This window comes from Candoia aspera, chromosome 2, assembly GCF_035149785.1.
Source record: "Candoia aspera isolate rCanAsp1 chromosome 2, rCanAsp1.hap2, whole genome shotgun sequence".
Classification (NCBI taxonomy): domain Eukaryota; kingdom Metazoa; phylum Chordata; class Lepidosauria; order Squamata; family Boidae; genus Candoia; species Candoia aspera.
In genome coordinates this window covers 62944206-62966836 of record NC_086154.1, presented here as the reverse complement: position 1 = coordinate 62966836, position 22631 = coordinate 62944206, and the positions used below count along the sequence as shown (strand labels likewise).

Here is a 22631-nt window from a genome sequence, read left to right as displayed (position 1 = left end):
CATGACAATGAAGTGGAGACACAACTGTATTCAAAGAGTGCTCATCAATGGCCCTACATTATACTGAAATGAAATATCAGGTGGGGTGCCACAAAATTCAGTCCTGTATAATTCAACATTTATTAATTAATGATTTGGATAAAGAGGTGGAGAAAGTAACATGAGAAGAACTGTTCTCTAATGCTTCAAAGTCCAGGGTGTGGTATACAGGAATGTCCAATTTAGTAGTTAACAGGAGGGAATAATCTGTTAAATGGCAAATGGTATTTTTTTTAAGCCCCAAATATTCCTGTGAAAAATCAACTTCACTGATAGCAGTGCTTGGATCAAAGTTAGTTATCATCTGGAATTCAAACAAATCTTGGATCCAACATATTTTGTCCATTAAAGTCAAAGTCCCCTAAACCAAGGTCCATTAAATTAAGGGTTAACACTAATTAGTTCAAGTTACAGGAAGGCAGTTTTTGCTTGAATGTTAGAAAAAGCTTCCTAACAATAAAAACAGTTATCAGTGAAACCAATTACTCAGAAATGGTTGGCTGGTCTCCTTTTCACTAGATGCATTCAAGTGGAAATTAGACAGCTATTTATTAGGAATACTTTAAATTCTTCCACTGACCAGCAGATTAAACTCAAGGGTCTAAATGGCTCCTTTCAATTCTATGATTTTATGCTATAGTAGATACTATAGTATTCAAACATAGTCTGTAAGTCTGACTGCATTACTTCAATAAAACCCTAAATATTTCAGCTTGCATTCACTGCCTATTCCTGAAAAATAGAGCAAAGACTGGTGGGACCTCATAGCTTTTGGGACAGAGTTCTATTTTCAGACCAGCTGTTTATACTGCTTTCTGGAGTGGGAGGCATAATGGAGCTCACTTCTGAGCAAATAATTTGGCACAACCATGATATTACAAGGAAGCAATCCATGAAACCAGGGAAAACCAGATGAATTTCCTGCTGCATGGTACAGAACTTTTATTGGCACCTGTACTGCTAAATCAATCATTTAATTTTTCTAGATTTCTTTTATTGCTCTATGATGCTTTTATTACAATAATATTAAAGCCTGAGAAACACACCACAAAATGTACAAACTATCTTTGCTGAACATGGATGCTAAATATTAACTGCAACGTTAGCCAGGAAGGTATAGAAGGTAATACTATCTGTAATTTACCCATCTCAAACTGTTTTTCTTAAATAGACAGACATCTGACAATATTTGCTTAGTGATTCGTATTATGGATATTGCTGCAAATAAATCGGAATCAGCCACTCTACTTTCATTGGATGCTGAAAAAGTCTTTGAAATGGACCAGACTGAATTTACAAAGTAAGTGCTAAGAAAATAAGGGTTTCTACCTTATTTAATAAGGGACCCGTGGTGCTGCGGGTTAAACTGCTGAGCTGCTGAGCTTGCCAATCGGAAGGTCGGCAGTTTGAATCCGTGTGACGGGGTGAGCTCCCGTTGCTAGTCTCAGCTCCTGCCAACCTAGCAGTTCAAAAACATGCAAATGTGAGTAGATTAATAGGTACCGCTTCGGTGGGCAGGTAACAGGTTTCCGTGTAGTCATGCTGGCCACATGACCACGGAAGTGTCTACGGACAAACGCCGGCTCTTCGGCTTTGAAACGGAGATGAGCACCACCCCCTAGAGTCGGACACAACTGGACTTAATGTCAAGGGAACCCTTTACTTTTACCATCTTTTGTTCATTGGATTACACTTCGGTATCTTCATCCAGTGGCTAGACTTATTACAGATGGATTCATCTCTGTATCAAGTTATATTGTGGTACCCAGCAAGGATGCCTTTAATCTCCCTTAATTTTCAGTTTAGTTCTTGAACCACTGGCTTCTTTCATTACACAATCTCATCTCAAGATAGTAAAGAGATGGCGGTATTCGCTACTGAATATAAATTTATATGCTGACAATATGATGGCTGTCCTTGATAATTATGCAGTGTGATCACCAAAGCTTGTTGAAGACATGTAGCAATATGGTTTATATTCTAGTCATACCATTATGACTAGAATATTATAGTTAAGGATCTCAGTGTGATGTTGAACTATATTCCTAAAATTCCAGAATTTGTCATTATTGGCTCTATAGGACACAGCATGGAAAGTTGCTCTCCTGATTTTAAAGAATGGATCCAGGATATGAATTTGTTATCTAATTTTTTAAAGCCTCTTCTCTGTATTCTATAGATGAAAAGATGATGTAATATGTTAATATACATTTAGATTTAATGATAAGCTTTAGGATTGAATTAACTTTATATTGTTATTTACTGTATGGGTCTTTTTTCTCTCAATTCTTTTTTTGAGGGGGTCATGTTTATTTTAATCACCATAATATTTCTAGGTTTTCTTTTTTCATTGTATAATCACAATATTCTTTTTATTTTGGTGATGTGTGTGGGGGTTGTATTTCACTATTTTAAAGTACTAAAAAAATTAAAATGTTATTTCATTATATATCAGAATTAATGCTCAGAGCATTAAAAATCAGCATTAACATTTAGAGTTCAAGACCTGAGATATATGAGCTTTGTAATCTGTATAATAAAATATTCTTCAAGTTAATGAATATGATGCAGAGAACAATTGTTTTGGGGCCTTAGCTCTCTGTTCTCCCTAGGGTGCTCCTTTGAATGTCTTTGTAATCTCATCTGAAAAATGCATTACTTAGTTCAGCACTACAGCCAAGCAGCTCATTTTTGTTTCAAAAACAAGAGAAAGAAATATTGCGCCATGATTAATATGAACACTTGCTGCACATTTGGGAATGTCCAGGTGAATGTTAAAGGGAGTTGTGAATAAATAAGGTGGCTATTTTGGCTCCAATTAAAACCAATTTGATCTGACCTTAGCAATAGACTGATGGTAACAGCCTCCATTTTCAAATCATGTTCCATCTACTCCAATAAAAAAAAATGTCTAGGATGTACCCTTCTATGTGAATTTGGGTTGAGATCACTGGGGACAAGCCCTTAGTTGCCACAGAGGCCATGAAAAGATCTTACCTCCATAGAAATTTAAGACCTACAATACTAAAAGCCAAGGAGATTTCAACGCCAGCCCTGATGCAGTCCAGAAACCAAGAAAGGGACATTGCTGGTGTGTGCGTGTGTGTGTAGTAGTAGATGGTATACCCACATCAGCTTTAATTTGTTCCTACAATCCAGTCTCACCTATAAGCCCTTATTCCCAACCAACTCTGCAATAGTCATTGCCTACTTCTACCAAATGATCACAGCTACCAGCACCATCCTGCCTTGTTGGACTGCTGAAGAACTTGCAACTTACATCCCCATCATTGCCCCATTAAATTTCAGTAATATACTCTAGGTCTGCATGTTCCTCCACCATCAAGTCATAGTTGGATGAGTCATCTTCTGTACAGATTTACCAGCAGCAACCCAAGGCCAAGGTGCCCAACGATCTGTCTACCTGGGCCCAAGGAAGAAGCCACTGTACCAGAAGCTGCACACATGTGTGACCCTCCATTCTCCTTTAAGGGCCTGCCCTGTGCCCCCTCCCTGCCTCCCTCTGCCAATCACTCAAAATGTGTGCCTGACTTTGCCACCCCCATCTGAATTATCTCATTTGCTCTCCCCAGCATGTTATCACTTAGCACACTCAACATCCCATATACATCACCACCTGTTATGGACATTGCTGATGGAGAGGGAAGGGAGAGGGAGAGGGAGAGGGAGAGGGAGGGGGCCCTCTCCAGGGGGAGATGTAAAGCATCTGATCTCAGCATGGTTCTTGGTCCCATATCCTGACACCAACTCTGGGAACTGTAGCCTGCAAGAGCAGTCCTGCAGTCCCCACCAGCCATACATTTCCTACCCACCAACCTGCTGCCACTTCATGGGAAGAAGCCACTGCTTTTGAGGGAGTTTCCTTCTCTGTGACAGCTCCACCACCTCCTCCTCCTCCACTTTCTGAGGACAAATCTGCCAGTGTTCCAGTGACAACAGGCAGCTCTTGTTCCTGCCACTTTTCTCCTCTTTTTTAATTTCCCTCTCCACCCATTTGCTTATAGCCATCTCTCCTAATCTCCCTTTCCTGTCTAATCAAATCTCACATTCACTTCACATCTTTCTTTTCCCACCAGAAGAAAACCTGCTTGTCCAGGCATTGTGAGGGGAGGGAAATTTGGGTGGAAGGAGGACTCCTTTTACACCTGTGACTGCCTCACATTCAGTTTAACTACCATTCCTGTCTTGTAGGTTTTTTTCCCCATTTTCCCCTCCAATTCATACTTCCTTTGTTGCTTCCTTCTGTTCTAATGCACCTGAAGTCCCTTTTCCTAATTTTTCACTGTTTGACTTCATCACCATCTAACAGACAATCCTTTTGTCACCACCTTCTGACTCTGAACTCCGTGTTTTTTTCAAGGTTACCACAGACTTGAAAGGCTTGCTGTTCTCCAAGGGTGCTTCCCATGGGATTCTTTCCACTCATCTACCCGGGCAGCCATTTTTGACAGTTAAGAGAAGATTTATGAACAATGGTGAGTAACATGCCACATGAAAACCATGTTATGCTTTAACACAATGTGTGAGTCCTGGTTTTGCAAGTGGGTGGACTTACAGTATGTTCCTGGAAGAATTCTCCAATGTTATAAAATTGGAGTAATGGGGCTTTTCATAACAGTAAAGGTATTAAGCAGCATAACATAGTTAGTTTGTTTTCAGCTTAATGCAGTGTGTGAACCCACCCACTAGGCTGTGCTATATGTAAAGGAGGCGATTGTGACTTATTCAACAAATCATGATTAAAATATTCTTAATATTATATGTGATAGTGAATCTATAGGGATCACTGCAGAAAACAGTCTGATAGGAATTCATAACAGTAATTTTATTTTTCTCTATATACAGATGCAGCCACAGGCTGCCACATTAAATTACATTACAGCCCTTAGTAAAAACACATTCCAACACACAAATCACCAAGTATTCTGAAAGTATCTCTTTCCTAAAGCTGTAGGGAACCTGCCCCACCTCTTACAGAAGGATTGAATTTATTTTTACCTTTTTCTGAGCCCTTGCTGCAGGATCTAGGTCACAGAAGACCCCAGATTACAGCTGTCATGAACTCACAAGATGGGCAAAATCTGTCCGGAAGTTCCAAAGCCTGAACAGTCAAATCCCAGGAAAACACGCCTATGAAGCATTATGCTTAACCCAGCAACATGCATCCTGACCTGTGTGTGGTGTTACTTAACACACAGAAGCAGCCTCTTCCTCACTCAATCCATTGGAATCAATTTCTTCCTCCCGACTGATTGAAGGGGGAAAGGGATGGCCTTGATCAAGGTTGATGTAAGTGACGTTGAGGTTAATGTAATGGTCTCCCTTTAGACAGACCACAATATGTTCCACTTCTTTGATCAGGCTGGAAAAAGTTGGCCGTTCCTCAGGACTTGGAGTCCAGCAGTTAAGCATTATGGTGTACCTGTCCAAAATAAACAGAGTGAATTGGGGCTGTGAAAATACCCAAGCATGGCCCTGTATCTTTACATCTCAGGATACTGCAGTGACATTCACCCAGGATCTATTTCCTTGACGTTCTCAGAGTAACTAAGGGCAGAGACTCTCTTCAGTTCTGCACTCTATTCTTCTCTCTTCAGTATTCATTCCTAAAGAACCCTGGTCAGGGGCTTTATATACCAGTTCCTTTTCGCTGTTCCTAAGAGCCCCAGACACAGCAGGTGAACATGTGCCAAGTGGAGGTAGAAGGGTAATGATGCTATGCTGGAGCTGGGAGCCAATGGGAAACACTGGCATTGGAACATATGGAAAATGGGCCCAAGAGATGGTAATGGGGAGTTTAAAAAGGGGGAAAATACGCTGAGATCAGGATGATCAGGAGAACTCAATGCAATATTGCAGCTTTTCCTAAGTTAGTCCCTTCCAGATGTGGCTGGGATTTAAGAGATACAGCATAAGTACTTCACCACTAGGCTAACAGTTTGGGGAAAGCTGCAGTAAGAGCACTAGTTTGGATTTTAGAGAACTAAGAATGAAGAACTAATTAACTTTCCCACTGTGCTTTCTTTCTTTTTTAGTTAATGAATTGCAGTATTTAATTGAAATTTACAAATTAGTTTATCAATTAAAGTTCAGGAATCAGAAGACCTCCAGTAAGTCCCATACAGCTTCATCTCTTTCAAGTTCTCTCCTTTGCTAGGGTAGCAGAAGGGTCCTATTGAATACTCACAGAGAATCTGGGCAGTATTCAGGCTGGGGCAACCTTCTTCCTTGCAACAAGTAGGAGGTAATATCATAGGGATCCACGTCAGGGTAAGGAGAGGCCCCTCGTGTCATCAGTTCCCACATGAGGACCCCGAAAGACCACTGGGTAAGACAGCAGAACAGACCAATGGAGAAAGTACAAATATCAGCATGAATTGGACACAGAGAAAGCACAAGCAGACACTAGGACAGATGAAATCTCCAGCCAGACTGTGCCTTCTCTGCAAATTGCACAGTGAAAAGGACCCTGTTGAATATGGCATATTTTTCTGAGACTAGCATAAATTCGAGTCCAAGTAGATTCTCATACTGAGAAATGAGAATTAAGTTCCTGCTTAGAAAACTTACACAGTCTTAGCAGATGCTTTCATAATGACCTTTTCTGTATATCCCTCACATGAAATAATGGCTGTGTTGCCACAACACACTAACAAATCATAGCATATCCAATTAATCCAATTTTGTGGGCTGCACAAACCCACAAAACTACAAACCATAATCTACTTACAATGTCTGAATTCACACAAAACACTAACTTGGGGTTGACTAATTTGTGGTTCATTGTTTCCTATGAGTCCAGCCAATGTGGGCAGGACAAGAACAGCTGGTGGCAAAGTCTTAGCATCCTGGCCTTCATTCACCCTTGCTTGCACTTACTACATCAGACTTGGTGGTAAATTTTTGGGTTTGCAGGCTCTCAAGGGCCATCCATTTGACAGGCAGCTTTGCTCTGCGGTGTTGCCGGATGCTGTAATATTCCTTGTCAAAGACATCTCTGGCCAACCCGAAGTCTGCCACCTTCACTGTAAAGGTCTCATCAAGCCTGGATAAAAAAAAGGAAACAGAGATTAGGAGCAACACAGCAGTTGTGTGAACTCATTTTTAAAGGGATTCTGGAAGTACCTTGGCTTAGCATGCTATAAAAACCAGGCTGTCACAGTAAGCCATAATATAGATTATTGCTTGGGCATAGCATGTCATGTGAACATGGCAATCATATCTGCTACCCCAGATTTAGGCTTTATCTTGCTGTATGCATTCAGACAGTGGCTGTTTGTACAACTTATTTAATCACATCTGTTAAAACTCTAGCATTTATGCATCAGGTTAAGTTTGGTTAATTTTAACCTTAGTTTGTTCTTTGTGGCTTAACATACTGTGTAGACCAAACCCATTTGGTTAACTTATGGATCAGTGTCTTGTTCAAAATCACAGAACTGTAGATTTTGAAGGAGCCATTTAATACTTCAGGTCCAGTTGCCTGTTCACTGCTGGGGGACAGAGGAGTACCAGATTGCTGGGTCTAGACCTTTTTCTATGTTATGCCACCTCACACAGTGGAAAAGTGCCAGCATATCATCCCCTCCCCCATAGACTAAACATCCCCAGTTCCTTCAAACTCTCTTCACAAGATTTACTTTCTATTTACCAGAAAATAAGTTAATTTGGTCAGCAGATTAGCATCTTGTATGAATGCAATGTATTTGAGGGAAAACCAATTGATACCAAGGAGGAATGGAAACAGATTAGCTTGAAAGGCATTTCTGACAGATTGTTCCCATATCTAGTCATACAGCCAGGAATCTCTCCACATTGGCATCTGCCCACAGCACAAACAAGCCTCAGCAACTTCTTTTGCTTGTCCTTGCCCAATTCCGCATGTTTTATGATTCTGTGTAGACACAATCATGCTCATACTTACATGCAGTTTCTAGCTGCAAGATCTCTGTGCACAAACTTCTTCTGGGCCAGATAGTCCATCCCCCGAGCCACTTGCAGCCCAAAGCCTATTAAATCCTTCACAGTGGGGTTCTGATGGAAAAAACAAACAAACAAAACTGCCTGACATTGAGCAAACTCACAAAGAGTTTTCCATCTGGCTTTGAAGTTTATGCACCTCGAGAGAGCTGAACTGCTGCTTGTGATTCCCACAAGTGAACACAGCTAAAGTTAATTTCAGTGCTGCTTCAAATGTTGGACACATCTTCTAAAAAATTTGGCTAAGAAACCGAGTGTATCCCATTCACATATTATCACAAATGACAAAGAACCCACACCTATAAATACAAACAGTGGAACTGGGGCCAAGGGAGTCTTCTCTGCTCTGTACACACATGGCAAAACAGAGACTTACTCACTGCTTGGCAAGATAAGCATAGGATGTGCATAATATAGTACCCAGAATTGATACTGGCGCAGAAGGGCCTCCTGAAATTTCCTCTGTAGCTTGCAACCCTCTATTTCACAGTGTGCCTGCATGGCCCCCCAGTGGCCAGAGGCAGTCATGGCCTTGCCATATACTCACTCAAAGGAACATGTCCCATGCTTAACATATTATATTGCCCTTTTCCCATGAACAATGTTTTAACCTGATAGTGGATTTGCACCTAATAGGTGCATGGAAAAGTGGGGAGAAACCTTGCTGTTATCAGCTAAACTTTTTTTTTTTAATGTTGCACTCCTCTGCAAAGGGTAGCTGACATATAAGTTCTCAAAGCTACCTGCAAGAAAAAATATTGAATTTTTTCATGAAAGGGGGAGGCATTTTTGAGCTGATCAGCAGTACATCACAAGTGGCAACTGACAACTGCCTAATACTTCACACTATGTTTAGGAATGAAATGAGCTGGTTGGAGCTGAGGAGCAGAAGAGTTGAGTTGGGAATTATTCCTTTTTCCAAGGCCCAAATGCAATAAAAATAGTATGAGGGAAGGCTTATGTGGATGATATGGACAATTGTTTGAAAATATCTTTGTGAGAAAACATTGTCTCCCCTCTGAAGTCTAGCTCCTGGAAGCTAGCTGGAAAGGGCCTAACAGCTTGGCCTCTGCCACAGGAATTTAAGATCCTGTGTACTATCATTTGTTACATTTATAAGATAATTCTGCCACAGCCACAGCAAGGTTTGCCAGACATAACTGCTTAGACTGTAGACTCAGGAAAGGTGACCACTGTTTGACAGTCTAGTATCTTCACCTCTGAAAACCCTGCCATGAAAAATCTGCATCCATCAAGCACTGTAAATTATACTACATTTCATGTAAATAAAGACAAAAATCACCCCCCATAGAAAATAGCAAGGCATTTGTAGATGGCAAAATTAACTTTTTTGATTAGAGAAAGATCAATTAACTACATGTATTAGTAACTGGAAACCCCATATGGATTTTTGCTGAAAAAAAGAGAAAAAAGAACTTGTGATTTATGGGTTTGAAGATTAGAAAAGGTAGCTTATGGAAAGAAGGAAATTATGATATAACCTTAGAGAGAGAGGGTAAAATATAAATGTATCTATAACCACTGTCAAGAAGATCGGAAGCTGCTTCTTTAGAAACTTTTTTCTTTCTTTTTCTTTTCTATTTCTACTCCTTTTTCTATCTTTTTCTATCTTTTTTCACTTTTTTATTATTTTATACTTTATTCTTCTTTAATTCAAAATTTGTACTGCTTTTAATTCTGTTGAAAAACTTCTTCTATAAAAATTATTTTAAAAAAGAAAATAAAATAGCAAGACTTTTGCAGCATAACTCTATGTGGATACACATGACTTACTCATATACAAGTTCACACATCATGCTAAGCCATGGTTTGCCCAAATCAATTATAATTGGTTAGGTTGCAGGTTCACACTAAGCCAAGACCATGTTTCGGCCTTAGCACGATGTGTGAACCCAGCACAATCACTTGTCATACACTTGACAAGTGGCATGAGAGTTTCCTGCTTTCTCTCACGTTGACTCTTTGATGGCCACAACACAGGCAGTGAAAGTAATAAACTGGGATGCCTCAGTTTATTACCCCAAGATAAAGGCACTTTTTGAGGAGGTGACCTTTCCCCTGCTTCTTCTTATCCACAAGCTCAGGAAGGCAGGATTTGCCTCAAACATCCATATATCCTTAGAGAGCACTTCACCCTGAGTGGATATTACCCATCATGAGCCATTGTTGGATCTCACAAAATAAAAATAATCAGCAAGATCGCAGGGGAGGGCTGGGGGAGGGGGAGGGTAACCCAGAAGGCTGCACTTGGCTAGGAGGAATCTTTTTCTGGAATATTAATAGAAATCTTGTTTTTTCTACCTCATTCATTATATCAATGAACTCTGTATCTATAGGAGTTAGATTGGGGGCAGAAGAGAAGCCCACCAACAGTAGGAATGCCACATCTGTTTGTTTCCCCACAAGAAAAAGAAGAGACTGCAAGGTCCTGGTCCCAGCAATGTTCAGTCACTAGTTCTGTGCTGACTAGGAGGGAGGAAGCTGCATCAGACATCAGCTCGTGTTCCTACTGTTTTAGCAGTCTCAAAGTTAGCAGAAAGATCCAAAGAGAAATGATCTCTATTCTGAGAGCCTGGAACCCCCATATCTTGTTTCATCAGCAGAAAGTACTACTGATAAGAAAGTTGGTCTGCTTGTATGAAGTGCCTTGGCTGAAATCTGACATAAGAGGTTTAGCTAACAAAGTCTACAATGCTGCAGGATCAACGTAAGCACTTTCTGTCCACTGCACCCAGAAGCCAGCCCCACTGTTTGTACCAATATGGTGAGTTTTAACAGAAAGAATGTCAAAGCCTGCACAGATTCACCAGAAGGCTCAATGAACTGGGTATGTGCACAGGGATGAGTATGTCACAAACAAAACAAAAGCACACTGCAACTGAAAGAGAAAAGAAAGGGCTAAATGCGTCATCTCTGAGCTGTTCCTTAAAAACAATTTTGTTTTGCAAAGAAGAGAAAAATCCCAACCCAAGGGGAGATTCAGAAACAGGAATGTGGCTGGTATAGAGTAGATCAGTGTTTCTCAACCTCAGCAACCTTCGGCCAGCCATGCTGGCTGGGGAATTCTGGGAGTTGAAGTCCACACATCTTAAAGTTGCTAAGGTTGAGAAACACTGGAGTAGATTGTCTCTCAAAGCAAGGACCCCAAGAGCGGGCACCACATACCCTCTGCTCTGAACGGATAAAATGTCGGAGATCTCCATGCTTCATGTAAGGTAGGACCACCAGGGGGAGACCTTCCTTAGGCAAGGTGATCCCAATGAGAGAGAGGACATGGAGATGGTGGAAGCTCTTCATCAGAATCCCCTCCTTCAGGAATTCTTCCACTTCCTCCAAGTCAGTAATTCCTAAGAGGAAAAAATGAAGAGATTGGAGCAATATACTCATTTGTTACTGTTTTTCCTCTCCAAGACTCAAGGAATTGTGAAACTGCAGGCAAAAGTATCCCAGAAGTGATCTTGCAAGCATAGAAGCCAGAGCACCCAATCCTAGGCAAAACAGCATATTGGTTTGTATGGGAAGGAGAGAGACACCATAAGCAGCCTTTCCTAACTTCCACAAGTCAAGGAAGTCTGCCGATGTGAATAAGGATGGAAGATATTGCCAGCATAAAAAACAAACAAACATTATAATGTTGGATTGGGTTGGCTCATAGGCATCTCTACCTTCTAAGTTTGAAGGAACCAACAGAGAACGAAAGGCTCCATGGATTGCCTTGTGTTGATTTAAGCCTTAATTCAGATTATTAGAAACAGAGCATCCTTACTTCCCCTAGGCCAACCCTTAATTTCGAACTAGTTCCTTTTCTCCTTAAGAGGTTCTTCAGAGAAACTTTAGTAGTGTTATCTGACAAACACAAAGCAGCAAGCTGAAGTTGAGTGGTTTGGAACTCCTATTCCTATTCCCAGTTATATTCAGCAGTGTTGGTTGGTGGGGCATTGCAAACTGGCAACAAAACTTTGCTGCAGAAAATGCCATTAAATTACTGGGAAAATCCACAAAAATTAAGAGCCATTCACCACGACTTGGTTAATGTGCTATCCACCTGCCCTTGAGTCAGCACAAAAATATGCTAGCAAAAATATGTTGCCCCTACTGCCAATTCCTATTCTGCCTCTACAGACTTTTGTCTGGCTTGCAATTAAATGGTGGATTCTGGATTTGGGTGTTCATGAGGTGTTAAGCAACACTGATTGAACCTTCTGGCTTTGTTGTCCTCCCTCAGCTGACAAGGCATCACAAGACTGCTGGGCCTTGATAGATAGCTGGACTTGTGGGGTAAGTTTCTGTCAAAACCTACCATCTCCCCAAGCCTACTGATCCAACAAGAAGCAGGCAATTCTGGCTCTTTTAAATGTACCCCTTCCTGGAACTGCAGATGAGCTGCCTGGTGGTGGTGTTTTGAGCACAGGTGTAGTTAAACCTACTGGACTGACTCACAGACAAAACAAGCCGCCAGAGCAGACGAGGGCTGGTATATGCTGTTCACCTGGCCATTGGTTTCCTGCATTCTGGGTTGGAAGGATTAGCCAGCGAAAAGATAATTCGGAGGTTTGGAGGAGGAGTGGGTGGTTTGGAGATGTTTAAACAGACTGCACACTGGTTTGGCCAGAACTAAAGATTATATGGAAGAATGGGGGTTTCTCCCTGAGGGCAAGGATATTTGCTGCGAATGCAGCAATATTCAAACAACTTCCCATCTTTTACCATGCCCTTTGGGACCGACAAGCACACAGAGTGACTTATAGATCGGAAACACCTCTGCCATCAACGTGGCCCGGCACTGGGCTAGAGTTATATAAATTTTATATTTTTATTAAATGTTTTTAACTTTTTAACTTTTAATTAATTCTTTCCCCCTTTCTATTTCCTGCACTTCTGACACGAAATGAGACGAGCCATTGGTCCAGAAACCTGCTGGCAGCTGTGCCGTGTTTCCCCCTCCAGGAAAGAAAGAACGGAGGGAGAGTGCCTAGATCTGAGATGGGGAAGCGGGCACTCAGCAGGTCAAAATGACCAAGAGGCGCCTGGCTTATCCTGCCCCCTTTTTGGTCAGCTGGCTACACTGCCACCAGCAGCTACAAAGTGTGGCAGACCCCGAAACTGCCACTGGTTGTTGCTGGCTGAAGGGGACAACACTAATTTAACAGTGGCACATCTAAGTGTGACTTAAGGCTGCCTCGGACATGAACTGAGGATGAGATGAAGACAACCTCAGGGGGACATGGCAGAATATTGTTATTGCCAGGAGATGTTTGTACAGTGACAAGACGAAGTGGGGAAAGGCCCTAAGGCTGTCTTCTTGCACCATGTTACAGAACAAGCTGAAGAAGAATGCATAGAAACACAGTTGTCCCCAACATCACTTTTCCCTGCTCAAAGGTTATCTGGTAATAAAACTGCCAGTCTTTGCCTTTAATACAGCATCTGCACTAGCTCCTGTCTAGCTCCAGATGCATGAGGGCTCTTGGCTCAGAGTAGTGGTACAGACTTCTCATTGGATAAAACAAGCAAGCAAGAAAACAGAACAGCACTGATGTTTGTGAAAGTCGTGTATGCCAAGATGGAAGAGACTGTCCTTTTATATATTTTATTTATTTATTTATGAATGCATGCCTTTGAGTTAGTCTCGACTCCTGGCAACTGCCTGGACATGTCCATGCAGTTTTCTTGGCAAGATTTCAGAAGTGGTTTCCCATGGCCTCCTTCCTAGGGCTGAGAGAGAGTGACTTTCGGCCCAAGGTCACCCAGCTGGGTTCCTGCCTAAGTGGGGACTAGAACTGATGGTCGCCTGGTTTCTAGCTTGGGCCTTAACCACTACACCAAACTGGCTCTTTATAGATTATAGATTATGGAACACTACTTTTTGAACACACAAGACATTATCACGTCTCATACTCTGAGCCTCTGATCCCTTGATTTCTTTTCCAGGTCAATAAACAGAGCCACCAGTTTCGTGAGAGGAAGAGGAATTACTTACGATTTAGGGATTTAACAGCACACCAAATCTCTTTCTGGGATGAATCTATGTAAGTTCCATGATAAACACTCCCAAAATGCCCTGGATGGAAAAAAGAACAAGCTTTACACATAAGGCACAGGCACCAGTATGGACATTGGCAAACCCAGCACAATCTGTTGGACGCAAGATGGATGCTATACAACCTCTTTCTGTTTTGGAAATGTCTTAACATCAAACAATCATACTGTAGAGAGAATACAATTGTTTGAAGTTTTAAAAATAGAGTTGAAATAAAAGATATTAGAGTTTTCTTACTGTCAGAGGAAACAAGTACTGCACTAACCAACAGAGAACTCAGTGCTAACACAATTTATACCCAATTATATTTTTTCCAAATCGTATTATTTGACTTAAAAATACGAATTTATTGCCTCAGTTTTAAGGCATCTGTAAATCATTTACAATTTAGTATGCCTGTATACCATCATGCTTTTGCCTTATCTGAAGTGTTTGTATAGCCACATGCAGTTGCATGCAAAAGTTCAGGCACCTTAAATATGTTTCAATGAATTCCTAAGTGAAAGAAACTGATACCATCTCTACATGGTACAAAGTTAAACACAACATCTTTGTGTATATTTGAATGCATACTTATTATTTATGCACAGTTGTTTACAGATTCAAAATAAGAAAATAGAGAATATGGTAAATGCAGAAGTTTGGGCACCCTTCCAGTTGATTCGATGCTACTTTTTCTCTTCTTTTCTTTCTTTGATGTAAACCTGTTAATAAGGTTAAAAAGGTGATTGATTTTTTTAGGCTAATGATTAGCCAAGTGAAGACTGTTCCACAGGTGAACAAATTCTCTGCCATTCTAACCTTTCAGGTTGTGATTGTTATTCTGTCTACTTTCATCATCCAGCCTTAAGGCAGGGCCAGTGGAGGCTGCAGGGGCTAAGTCTGGCATGGTTATCTGGGGGGAGTTTGATCCAGTTGCACCTGAGGAAGTGGACAGGGCCCTCGCAGCTGCTAGTTCGGCCACTTCTGCATTGGATCCGTGCCCTTGCTGGTTGGTCAAGGCTGCCCGGGAGGAGGCACGTGATTGGGTCTGGGTGGTGGTTAATTCCTCTTTGAAAGAGAGGGTGCTCCCGCCGGCTCTTAAGGAGGCGGTGGTGCGTCCTCTCCTCAAGGGGCCATCGCTCGACCCAACCAGCCTGGACAGTTTTCGTCCAGTCTCCAATCTCCCCTTTCTGGGGAAGGTTGTGGAGAGAGTGGTCGCGTGGCAGCTGCAGAGGACACTGGATGAAGTGGATTATCTGGACCCTTTTCAGTCAGGGTTCAGGCCAGGTTATGGGACTGAGACAGCATTGATCGCACTCTTAGATGACCTCTGGAGGGAGCGGGATGGGGGCAGTGCGACCACCTTGACCTCTCAGCGGCCTTCGATACCATTGATCATGGTATCCTTCTGGACTGGCTTCGGGAGTTGGGGGTGGACGGCACAGTGTTGTGCTGGTTCTCCTTCTTCCTCCGGGGTTGGTTCCAGTCGGTGTTGATGGGGGGGGGAAGGTCCAGCCCACGTCCCCTACTCTGTGGGGTGCCTCAGGGCTCAGTTCTCTCCCCTCTCCTATTTAACATCTACATGAGGCCGTTGGGGGAGGTAATCCGACTGTTTGGGGTAAGATACGATCAATATGCTGATGATACTCAGCTTTATATCTCTACCCCAGACCGCCTGAGTAATGCCGTGGATGTCCTGACCCAGTGCCTGGAGGCTGTAAGGGCCTGGATGGGGTGCAATGGGCTTCAACTCAACCCAAGCAAGACTGAGTGGCGTTGAGTTTGTAGGCCTCCTGGTACTAAGGTTTTTCCACCTTTGGTCTTGGATGGGGTTGCACTGCCCCACAGACCCGGTGCACAATCTGGGGGTCCTCGTAGACTCACGGCTCTTGCTCGAAGAGCAGGCAGCAGCCATGGCTAGGAGGGCCTTTGAACACCTTCGGGATCTGCACCAGCTGCGCCCATTCCTAGACCGAGAGGCTTTGCTCAAAGTCACTCATGCCCTTGTGACCTCCCGTCTGGACTACTGTAATGCGCTCTACACGGGGCTGCCCTTGAAGAGAATTTGGAAGCTTCAGCTGGTGCAGAATGCAGCTGCACGGGTAGTAAATGGTGTCAGGTACTCGACGCACATAACACTGCTACTACGGGAGCTGCATTGGTTGCCGGTGTGCTTCAGGGTGCAATTCAAGGTGCTGGTTGTCACCTTTAAAGCCCTTCATGGCTTGGGGCCAGGTTACCTAAGGGACTGCCTTCTCCCAGTTGTTTCTGCCCGTCCAATTCGATCTAGTAGGTTGCTGCGGGTCCTGTCAGCCAGGGAGTGTTGGTTGGCGGGAACTAGAAGGCGTGCCTTCTCTTCCGTAGCGCCTGCCCTCTGGAACATCCTCCCTCCAGAAGTTAGGATGTCCCTGACCCTGTTGGCCTTTTGTAAGGCCATGAAGACCTGGCTTTGTGCCCGGGCCTCAAGAATGTGGATGGTCCCGTCTCTTGGCTGTATTAACATCCATGCATTGCTCACTTGGCAGCCATGTATATTTATTTTGTATTTATTTTATATTTTAACTGTTTTAATTGTAATTGTTTTAATTGTTTTATAGTTTTATTGTTGTAAGCCGCCCAGAGTCACTCGCTGAGATGGGCGGCTATAGAAATGAAACAAACAAACAAACAAACAAACCATGGGCTCTTCTAATCAGTTCTCAGAGCATCTGCAAATGAAGGTAATTCGTTCTTACGAAGCAAAGGAAAGCTGTAAAAAAACCTCTAAACACTTCTGCTAGCAATTTCCACTGTCAAAACCACTGTTAGAACAGATGTAAGTCAAAGCAAGATCTGGAAGACCAAGAAAATATCTGCTAGAAATGAATTAAGATTTTATCATATATAAAACCAAGTAGTAGGAATGGAATGGGAATACTTGAAATAAAAATAGGATTTAAGGAAGTATTAGTCATTTTAGTCATTTCTGTTCAATGAAAATTATTACCCTTAAATTCCATTTTAGTCTGGGGGACAAGAGATCATAATGACTTTTTAAAACTGATGCCAGTGTTCTGTAATAATTACTGTTCAGATTTTTTTTTTTACATGATGGAACCTAAATTCTGTGAAGTCCTTTTAATAACCATTACTTAATGTAATTTCTGTTTTTAAAGTTTTGACCTATATGGTAAAGACAGGGTATACAGTTGATATCCTTTTGGAAATCAAATAAGAATGCATGCTAATGTTCAGTTCCAGTATGGCTTTTGGATGCAAACCTCCAGGGTGTCTCCACCTTTTTTTCTCTCCAGATTAACCTGTATTCAGCTATCAACATCAGCATGAGCCCTGAGAATTACAGGAGGATTTAGCTCCATTAACGTAGAAGCATTACAGCAATAAAATGTATATGTACATTTTTAGATACATAAACTGATGTTGCAGCTAATGAGAAGGTATTTCAGTATTATAAGAATGCAGGAAATAGCTGTTAAACCAATACAACCAAAAAGAAGCCAAACTGGAGTCATTTTTAGAAAATAACAGATCTGAAGAAATTTCAATCCTTATTTCATTTCATCACAAAGAGAAATGGATTTCTGGGAGATGGATTAAAACAATGTCCTGTAAAAAGAGACATTTAATCTAAGAAAGAGATATGATGTTCTAAATTTGGTATGAACTAAAGTTTAAACAGTCCAGGATTATCTTTTGTAACTGCACAGCCTATATGTAATGATCTAAAGACTGAAGGAATGAGAAACTTTAAAAGATGGAGAACTAAGCATTTCTTGACATGATGATGCAGTGGAATTAAAGGAGCGGCTGGAATGCATGTGAAATAAAGAGAAATGAAAGAACTGGAGCCTACTGTAGTTTAACTAAGCAAATCCATCTGTCTGGACTTTGGAAATAGCTTCTAAAATGAAAACCAGTAAACAAATTTGGTCTCTTTAGAAACAAGCAAATAATTAAAAACAATGAGAAAGGAGTTTAGTCTGACAAACATCCTTATTCTTATTCTTCACTCCTTATTCTTCTTTCTTTACAATAAGAGCAGGGAAGCAGGCTGAGTGCACGCAGAAGGGTCTAGCTCCCTCAGAACCAGTCACCTCCACAAATATCTAACAATGTTAGTCCCTGCCCTCTTTCTCGGCCATGCAGGACCCATCTGCTTAGTTGAACTGTATAGCTTGGTGAGGGAGACTGTAGGCAAGGGTGGTGGGTGGTGCATGGTGGGAAGTACAGAAATTGTGGCTTGAACATGGCCATGGCACAAGTCAGGAACTGCACAAGAGCTCTAGGAAAGTTTGGTGGAAGTGCTCGTCACCCACAACTGCCTAACTGCGTTTTAGTGTGCCGTTCTTTGGAGGGGGTTCTGAACATTTGTGCAATTGTAAATCCCTGTAACATTAACTTCTGCCTTGATACAGGGAAAAAGGACAGATGCCATAGTTAAAATGCCAAGCCCCGCCCCACCTCCATAACATGTTCTGATGGGTGGATTCTTCCCATTTTCTGATGATGTCAGGAAGAGGAGAAGGCAGCAAAGCTGGAGGAATCCACCAATTGTAGGGAAGATAACCCTGATCACAAAGGAAATCAGGACACCTCCATTCACCAGCAAGGAAAAACCCTGGCAAAAGCAAGGAACAGCGATCCACAGCGGTAGCAGAAATTTTTATGCTAGTTGACAAGGGATACTTGGATTGCACTTTAAGTGAGCCAGGGGCAACAGCCCCCAAACATTTCTCTGAGCACTTTGTATAAAGGAATAGAGCACAAAATGTACAAATAAAATCAACTAACACTTTAACCAAACAGTTTTTAGATTTAAGACACCTCAAAGCTGCACTGCAAAGGTCATGTGGATGACTCTAGGATAATTGCACAAATTGAAAATTTGTTCTTCTTCAAGGATTACCTGAGTCTTTTTGCCAGGTTATCCTATGGGAAAGAGGTATTATTACTAACCTGCTCTGAATAGCATGCCTGCACATTATTCAGCTTCTTCTTTTTCTTATTTGCCCTTCAAATGCTACTTATTCCTTGCGCCAATGGCAATCCTCTCTTCTCGCTGCTTTCCTGCCTAAGCAGGGAAGAACACAGTCCTGCCCAATTAGCCCAAAGAGGCTCAGACACTAATGAAGAGCAACAGGAAATGACATTTGGCAGGGAGAAAGCAGCATTCTTTCAGCACAGACAGTAGAAGACAACTGGTAGCAAGGTTTTGTGTATTACTGCTGATAGGCACAGCTTAAACGATACTTGCCTTTGCCAATGATCTGATCCTTGTGCAAAATCAGCTGCTTTTCTGGAATGAGGACATCCTTCACTTCTTCCAACAATTCTGGCCGAAAGTTATTAATGGAGTATGAAGGCACCCGCATGAAAGGCATAGCAGAACCATCATTGCTGCCTGTGTAGGAGACGCTTCCATGTCGCACTACAGAAGAGCCACTATTTGGGATCCCTGCCAGGGAAATACCATTAAGAGAAGGTGGAGAGGATATTAAAGTTAGGCAGAGTTTTTACTTATATTGACCACCAGAAGGCAGTACATGGCCAGTTTCATTCTATTTGGAATTCATCAGGTGTGCATACTGTAGGTATTGATCTTACTATGCGGCTTAACCCCTCATACCTGACAAGTTCCAAATTGTTATACACTATACAAAAAATAGAGACATCCCCCCACCTCCATGAGGGCATAACATAACATCTGTACCTCTCTGTCTGAGAACTTAAAAGTGGGCAGTATATGCCATCCTAAAAGTAAAATAAGATGGAGGTGAGCAAACTTCATTCATTGTCCACCTCACATTTTTGTCCTTCTGAGCCTTTGGCAAGATAGTATCTTTACACTGTAATGAACCTGCAATAGCAGGTTCCTCCCATCAAAGCAACCAAAAGAATGAGGGCAGTGTTATAGATACCAGAAGGCCATCGGCATATGTAGCTCTTGAGCAATGTATTTTTATTTACAGAAACATTTAGAAGGAGCTATTCCATCCAGGGAAATGCCAGTCCTGGTAAAAAAGAAAAGGTAAAAAGAAAAAAACCACAAAAAACTCCCAACCAAGCATGTTCGAGCATCAGCACACCAGACTGATGGCTAGCAAAGTTTTCTGTCTCATTGGTTCCAAAATCCTAGTTACAAATCTTGTTATGCATCCTTACCAGAAGGAGCCATGTAGCCAGTGTTGGAAGGAAGGAGAGGAATTCCGGTTGTGCCCCTGTTGACGCTAGAGAGTCTTTCTAAATTCTCAGTTCCTGCAAGAAAAAAACCCAAAAAGCCTATCCAGCAGCATTCATCTCATCACTAGCCTAGCAGTTGGTCCACTATCCACCCTTGCCTTATTTACCTTGTGAATCCAGGGATTAAGCCATATTTGATACATGCCCATTCTCTGATGAGGTGTCATAATTAAATGCAAGCCAGTACTGCTATTACTGTGAAGAATTTACACTGAATAAATGAACACCTCTACTGACAGTACTTTTCTGGCAGGGAAATATAATGAGAAAGTTGCAGTTACCTGTCCTCTTCTTGTGTTGAATATATTTCAAAGGCACAAACACCAAGCAGGAAAGGAACAGAATGCCTACAATAGTTCCCAAAACAGCAGCAAGAGGAGAGAACAGAGAGATTGCAATCACAAATCCTACGTCTTTGCAGTTGCCGTTCACACAAATCTAAAAGAAAGAAAAGACATGTGATTATTAGCACTAAACAATGACACAACCTGGGGCTGTGAGAGTAGAAGGAAAGAAGGACATGGGAAACGGGCAGTAGAAGTTTCCATCTTTGCACAAGAGTTTTTAAACTTAGGCAGAAACAATACATCTTTGCTCATATTGTGATGGTCTTAAAAGATGAGGTTGGTGCTCATCAAGGTGATGGAATTTCCTGGCAAATAATGGGAGGCTACCATATTGGAAGTAGGATATATAGTATTTTGGGGAAATAAGATATTTGAAACAAGTGCAGTCAAAGAGTGAATTTGAGTGGGCAAACTAGTGGTAAGGATTTTGGGAAAAGTGAGAGGTAAAATAATTCCAAGTCTGTTAAAGGAAGCTTGCCATGTTTAGACGGAGTTGGATGTGTTCTGCATAGAAAGAAGGGGAGAATGAGGATGATACTAATAGCAGCAGCAGCAGCAGAAATTGTAAGGGTGAACTGAAAAGTCATAGGGCCCTCCAGGAATAGTCATGGATTCCAGCTCAGAAGCCTGAGATCAGTGCTGACCATGTCTGTTCATGGTGCCACGAGCCTTGATAAGGTAAGTTAATTAACTCCTGGCTCAGCCACTGCTTCAGAAGAAATACTGTGAATGTTGACAGCCCAAATAATAGTTAATGGTGAATGATCAAAACCATGTCATATTCAAAAAGGCACAAGACAAGGATGCCCACTTTCACCACTACTATTTATTTTGGTGTTGGAGGTGTTTATGAGGGATGTAAGACAAGATGACAGAATTATTGGAGTGAAAGTGAAAAAGGAGACATAAAAATTAAGGGCATTTGCAGATGACCTTGTCTTGATATTGGAAAATTACCTGGAAGGAATAGATATATTAATAGAAAAATTTAAAGAATTTGGCAAATTTAAAGTGAATAAGGAAAAAACAAAAATGTTGAATAAAAATATGCGATAAATTGGTGGATAAAACTAGTTTTCAAACTGAAAAGAAGATAAAATATTTAGGTATTACTATGAATAATATGAATTGTATGTTGTATCAAAATAATTAAGTTAAATTGTGGAATAAAATTAAGAAAGACTTGTTAAATTGGGAAAAATTGAAATTATCATTGCTTGGTAGAATTTCAGTGATAAACATGAATGTATTACCCAGAATGATGTTCTTATTTCAGACTATACCTATATTGAAAAATGATGTACCTTTTAAACAATGGCAAAAAGATTTATCAAGGTTTATACTGTAGGGCAAGGATAACAAGAGTAAAATATAAGATTCTACAGGATGCAAAAGAAAGAGGAGGATTAGGGGTACCTAATCTCAACTTGTACTTTGCTGTATGTTGTTTAGTATGGATGAAGGAATGGATATTGTTAAGAATAAGAGAATGTTGGAGCTGGAAGATCATAATCTGAGGTTTGGGTGGCATGGTTTCTTATGGGATGACAAAGTGAAAGTAAATGTAGATTTTAAGAATAATTGAGAAACATGTTATTAAGAATATGGAATAAACATAAACACAGACTGTGCCCAAAGATATCACTACTGACATACATATAAGAAGCTTTTTTTAGAAGCAAGCAAACAAACAAATCTTTATTACAGTCAAAGACCAGCATAAGGTGGAAGGGGTACAGTCATAGTTAAAAGCATAGAAGGAGAAGAGAAACAGCAGTTAAAGAATGATGGTTAATATATGAGGATTTATTAATACAAGTTAAGGAAGAAATTAAGATGAAGATAAGAGAACAATTAGCAGTAGAAGGACATACTTTTCAGTGGTTTTCTTACAATCAGATGAAAGAGGTTAAATATGAATAAAAGGACAATTGGAATTGAGAAGAAGAAAACTGAATTGG

The 22631-nt window shown here is 41.3% G+C and overlaps 1 protein-coding gene across 2 annotated transcripts in view; it reads right to left on the bottom strand.

Annotated features, from left to right (window-relative positions):
• Positions 1-4866: 4866 nt before the first annotated feature.
• MST1R (macrophage stimulating 1 receptor) overlaps positions 4867-22631 on the bottom strand; it is a 58663-nt gene continuing 40898 nt past the window's right edge. For both annotated transcript variants that reach the window (XM_063291992.1, XM_063291993.1), the window contains 9 exons: positions 20605-20761; positions 20246-20338; positions 19338-19538; positions 14042-14122; positions 11227-11408; positions 7985-8094; positions 6940-7105; positions 6248-6384; positions 4867-5482 (listed from right to left, as the gene is read on the bottom strand). In XM_063291992.1, the coding sequence (XP_063148062.1) occupies positions 5248-5482; positions 6248-6384; positions 6940-7105; positions 7985-8094; positions 11227-11408; positions 14042-14122; positions 19338-19538; positions 20246-20338; positions 20605-20761 (1362 nt within the window). In that variant the 3' untranslated portion in view covers positions 4867-5247. The remainder of the gene's footprint in view (positions 5483-6247; positions 6385-6939; positions 7106-7984; positions 8095-11226; positions 11409-14041; positions 14123-19337; positions 19539-20245; positions 20339-20604; positions 20762-22631) is intronic.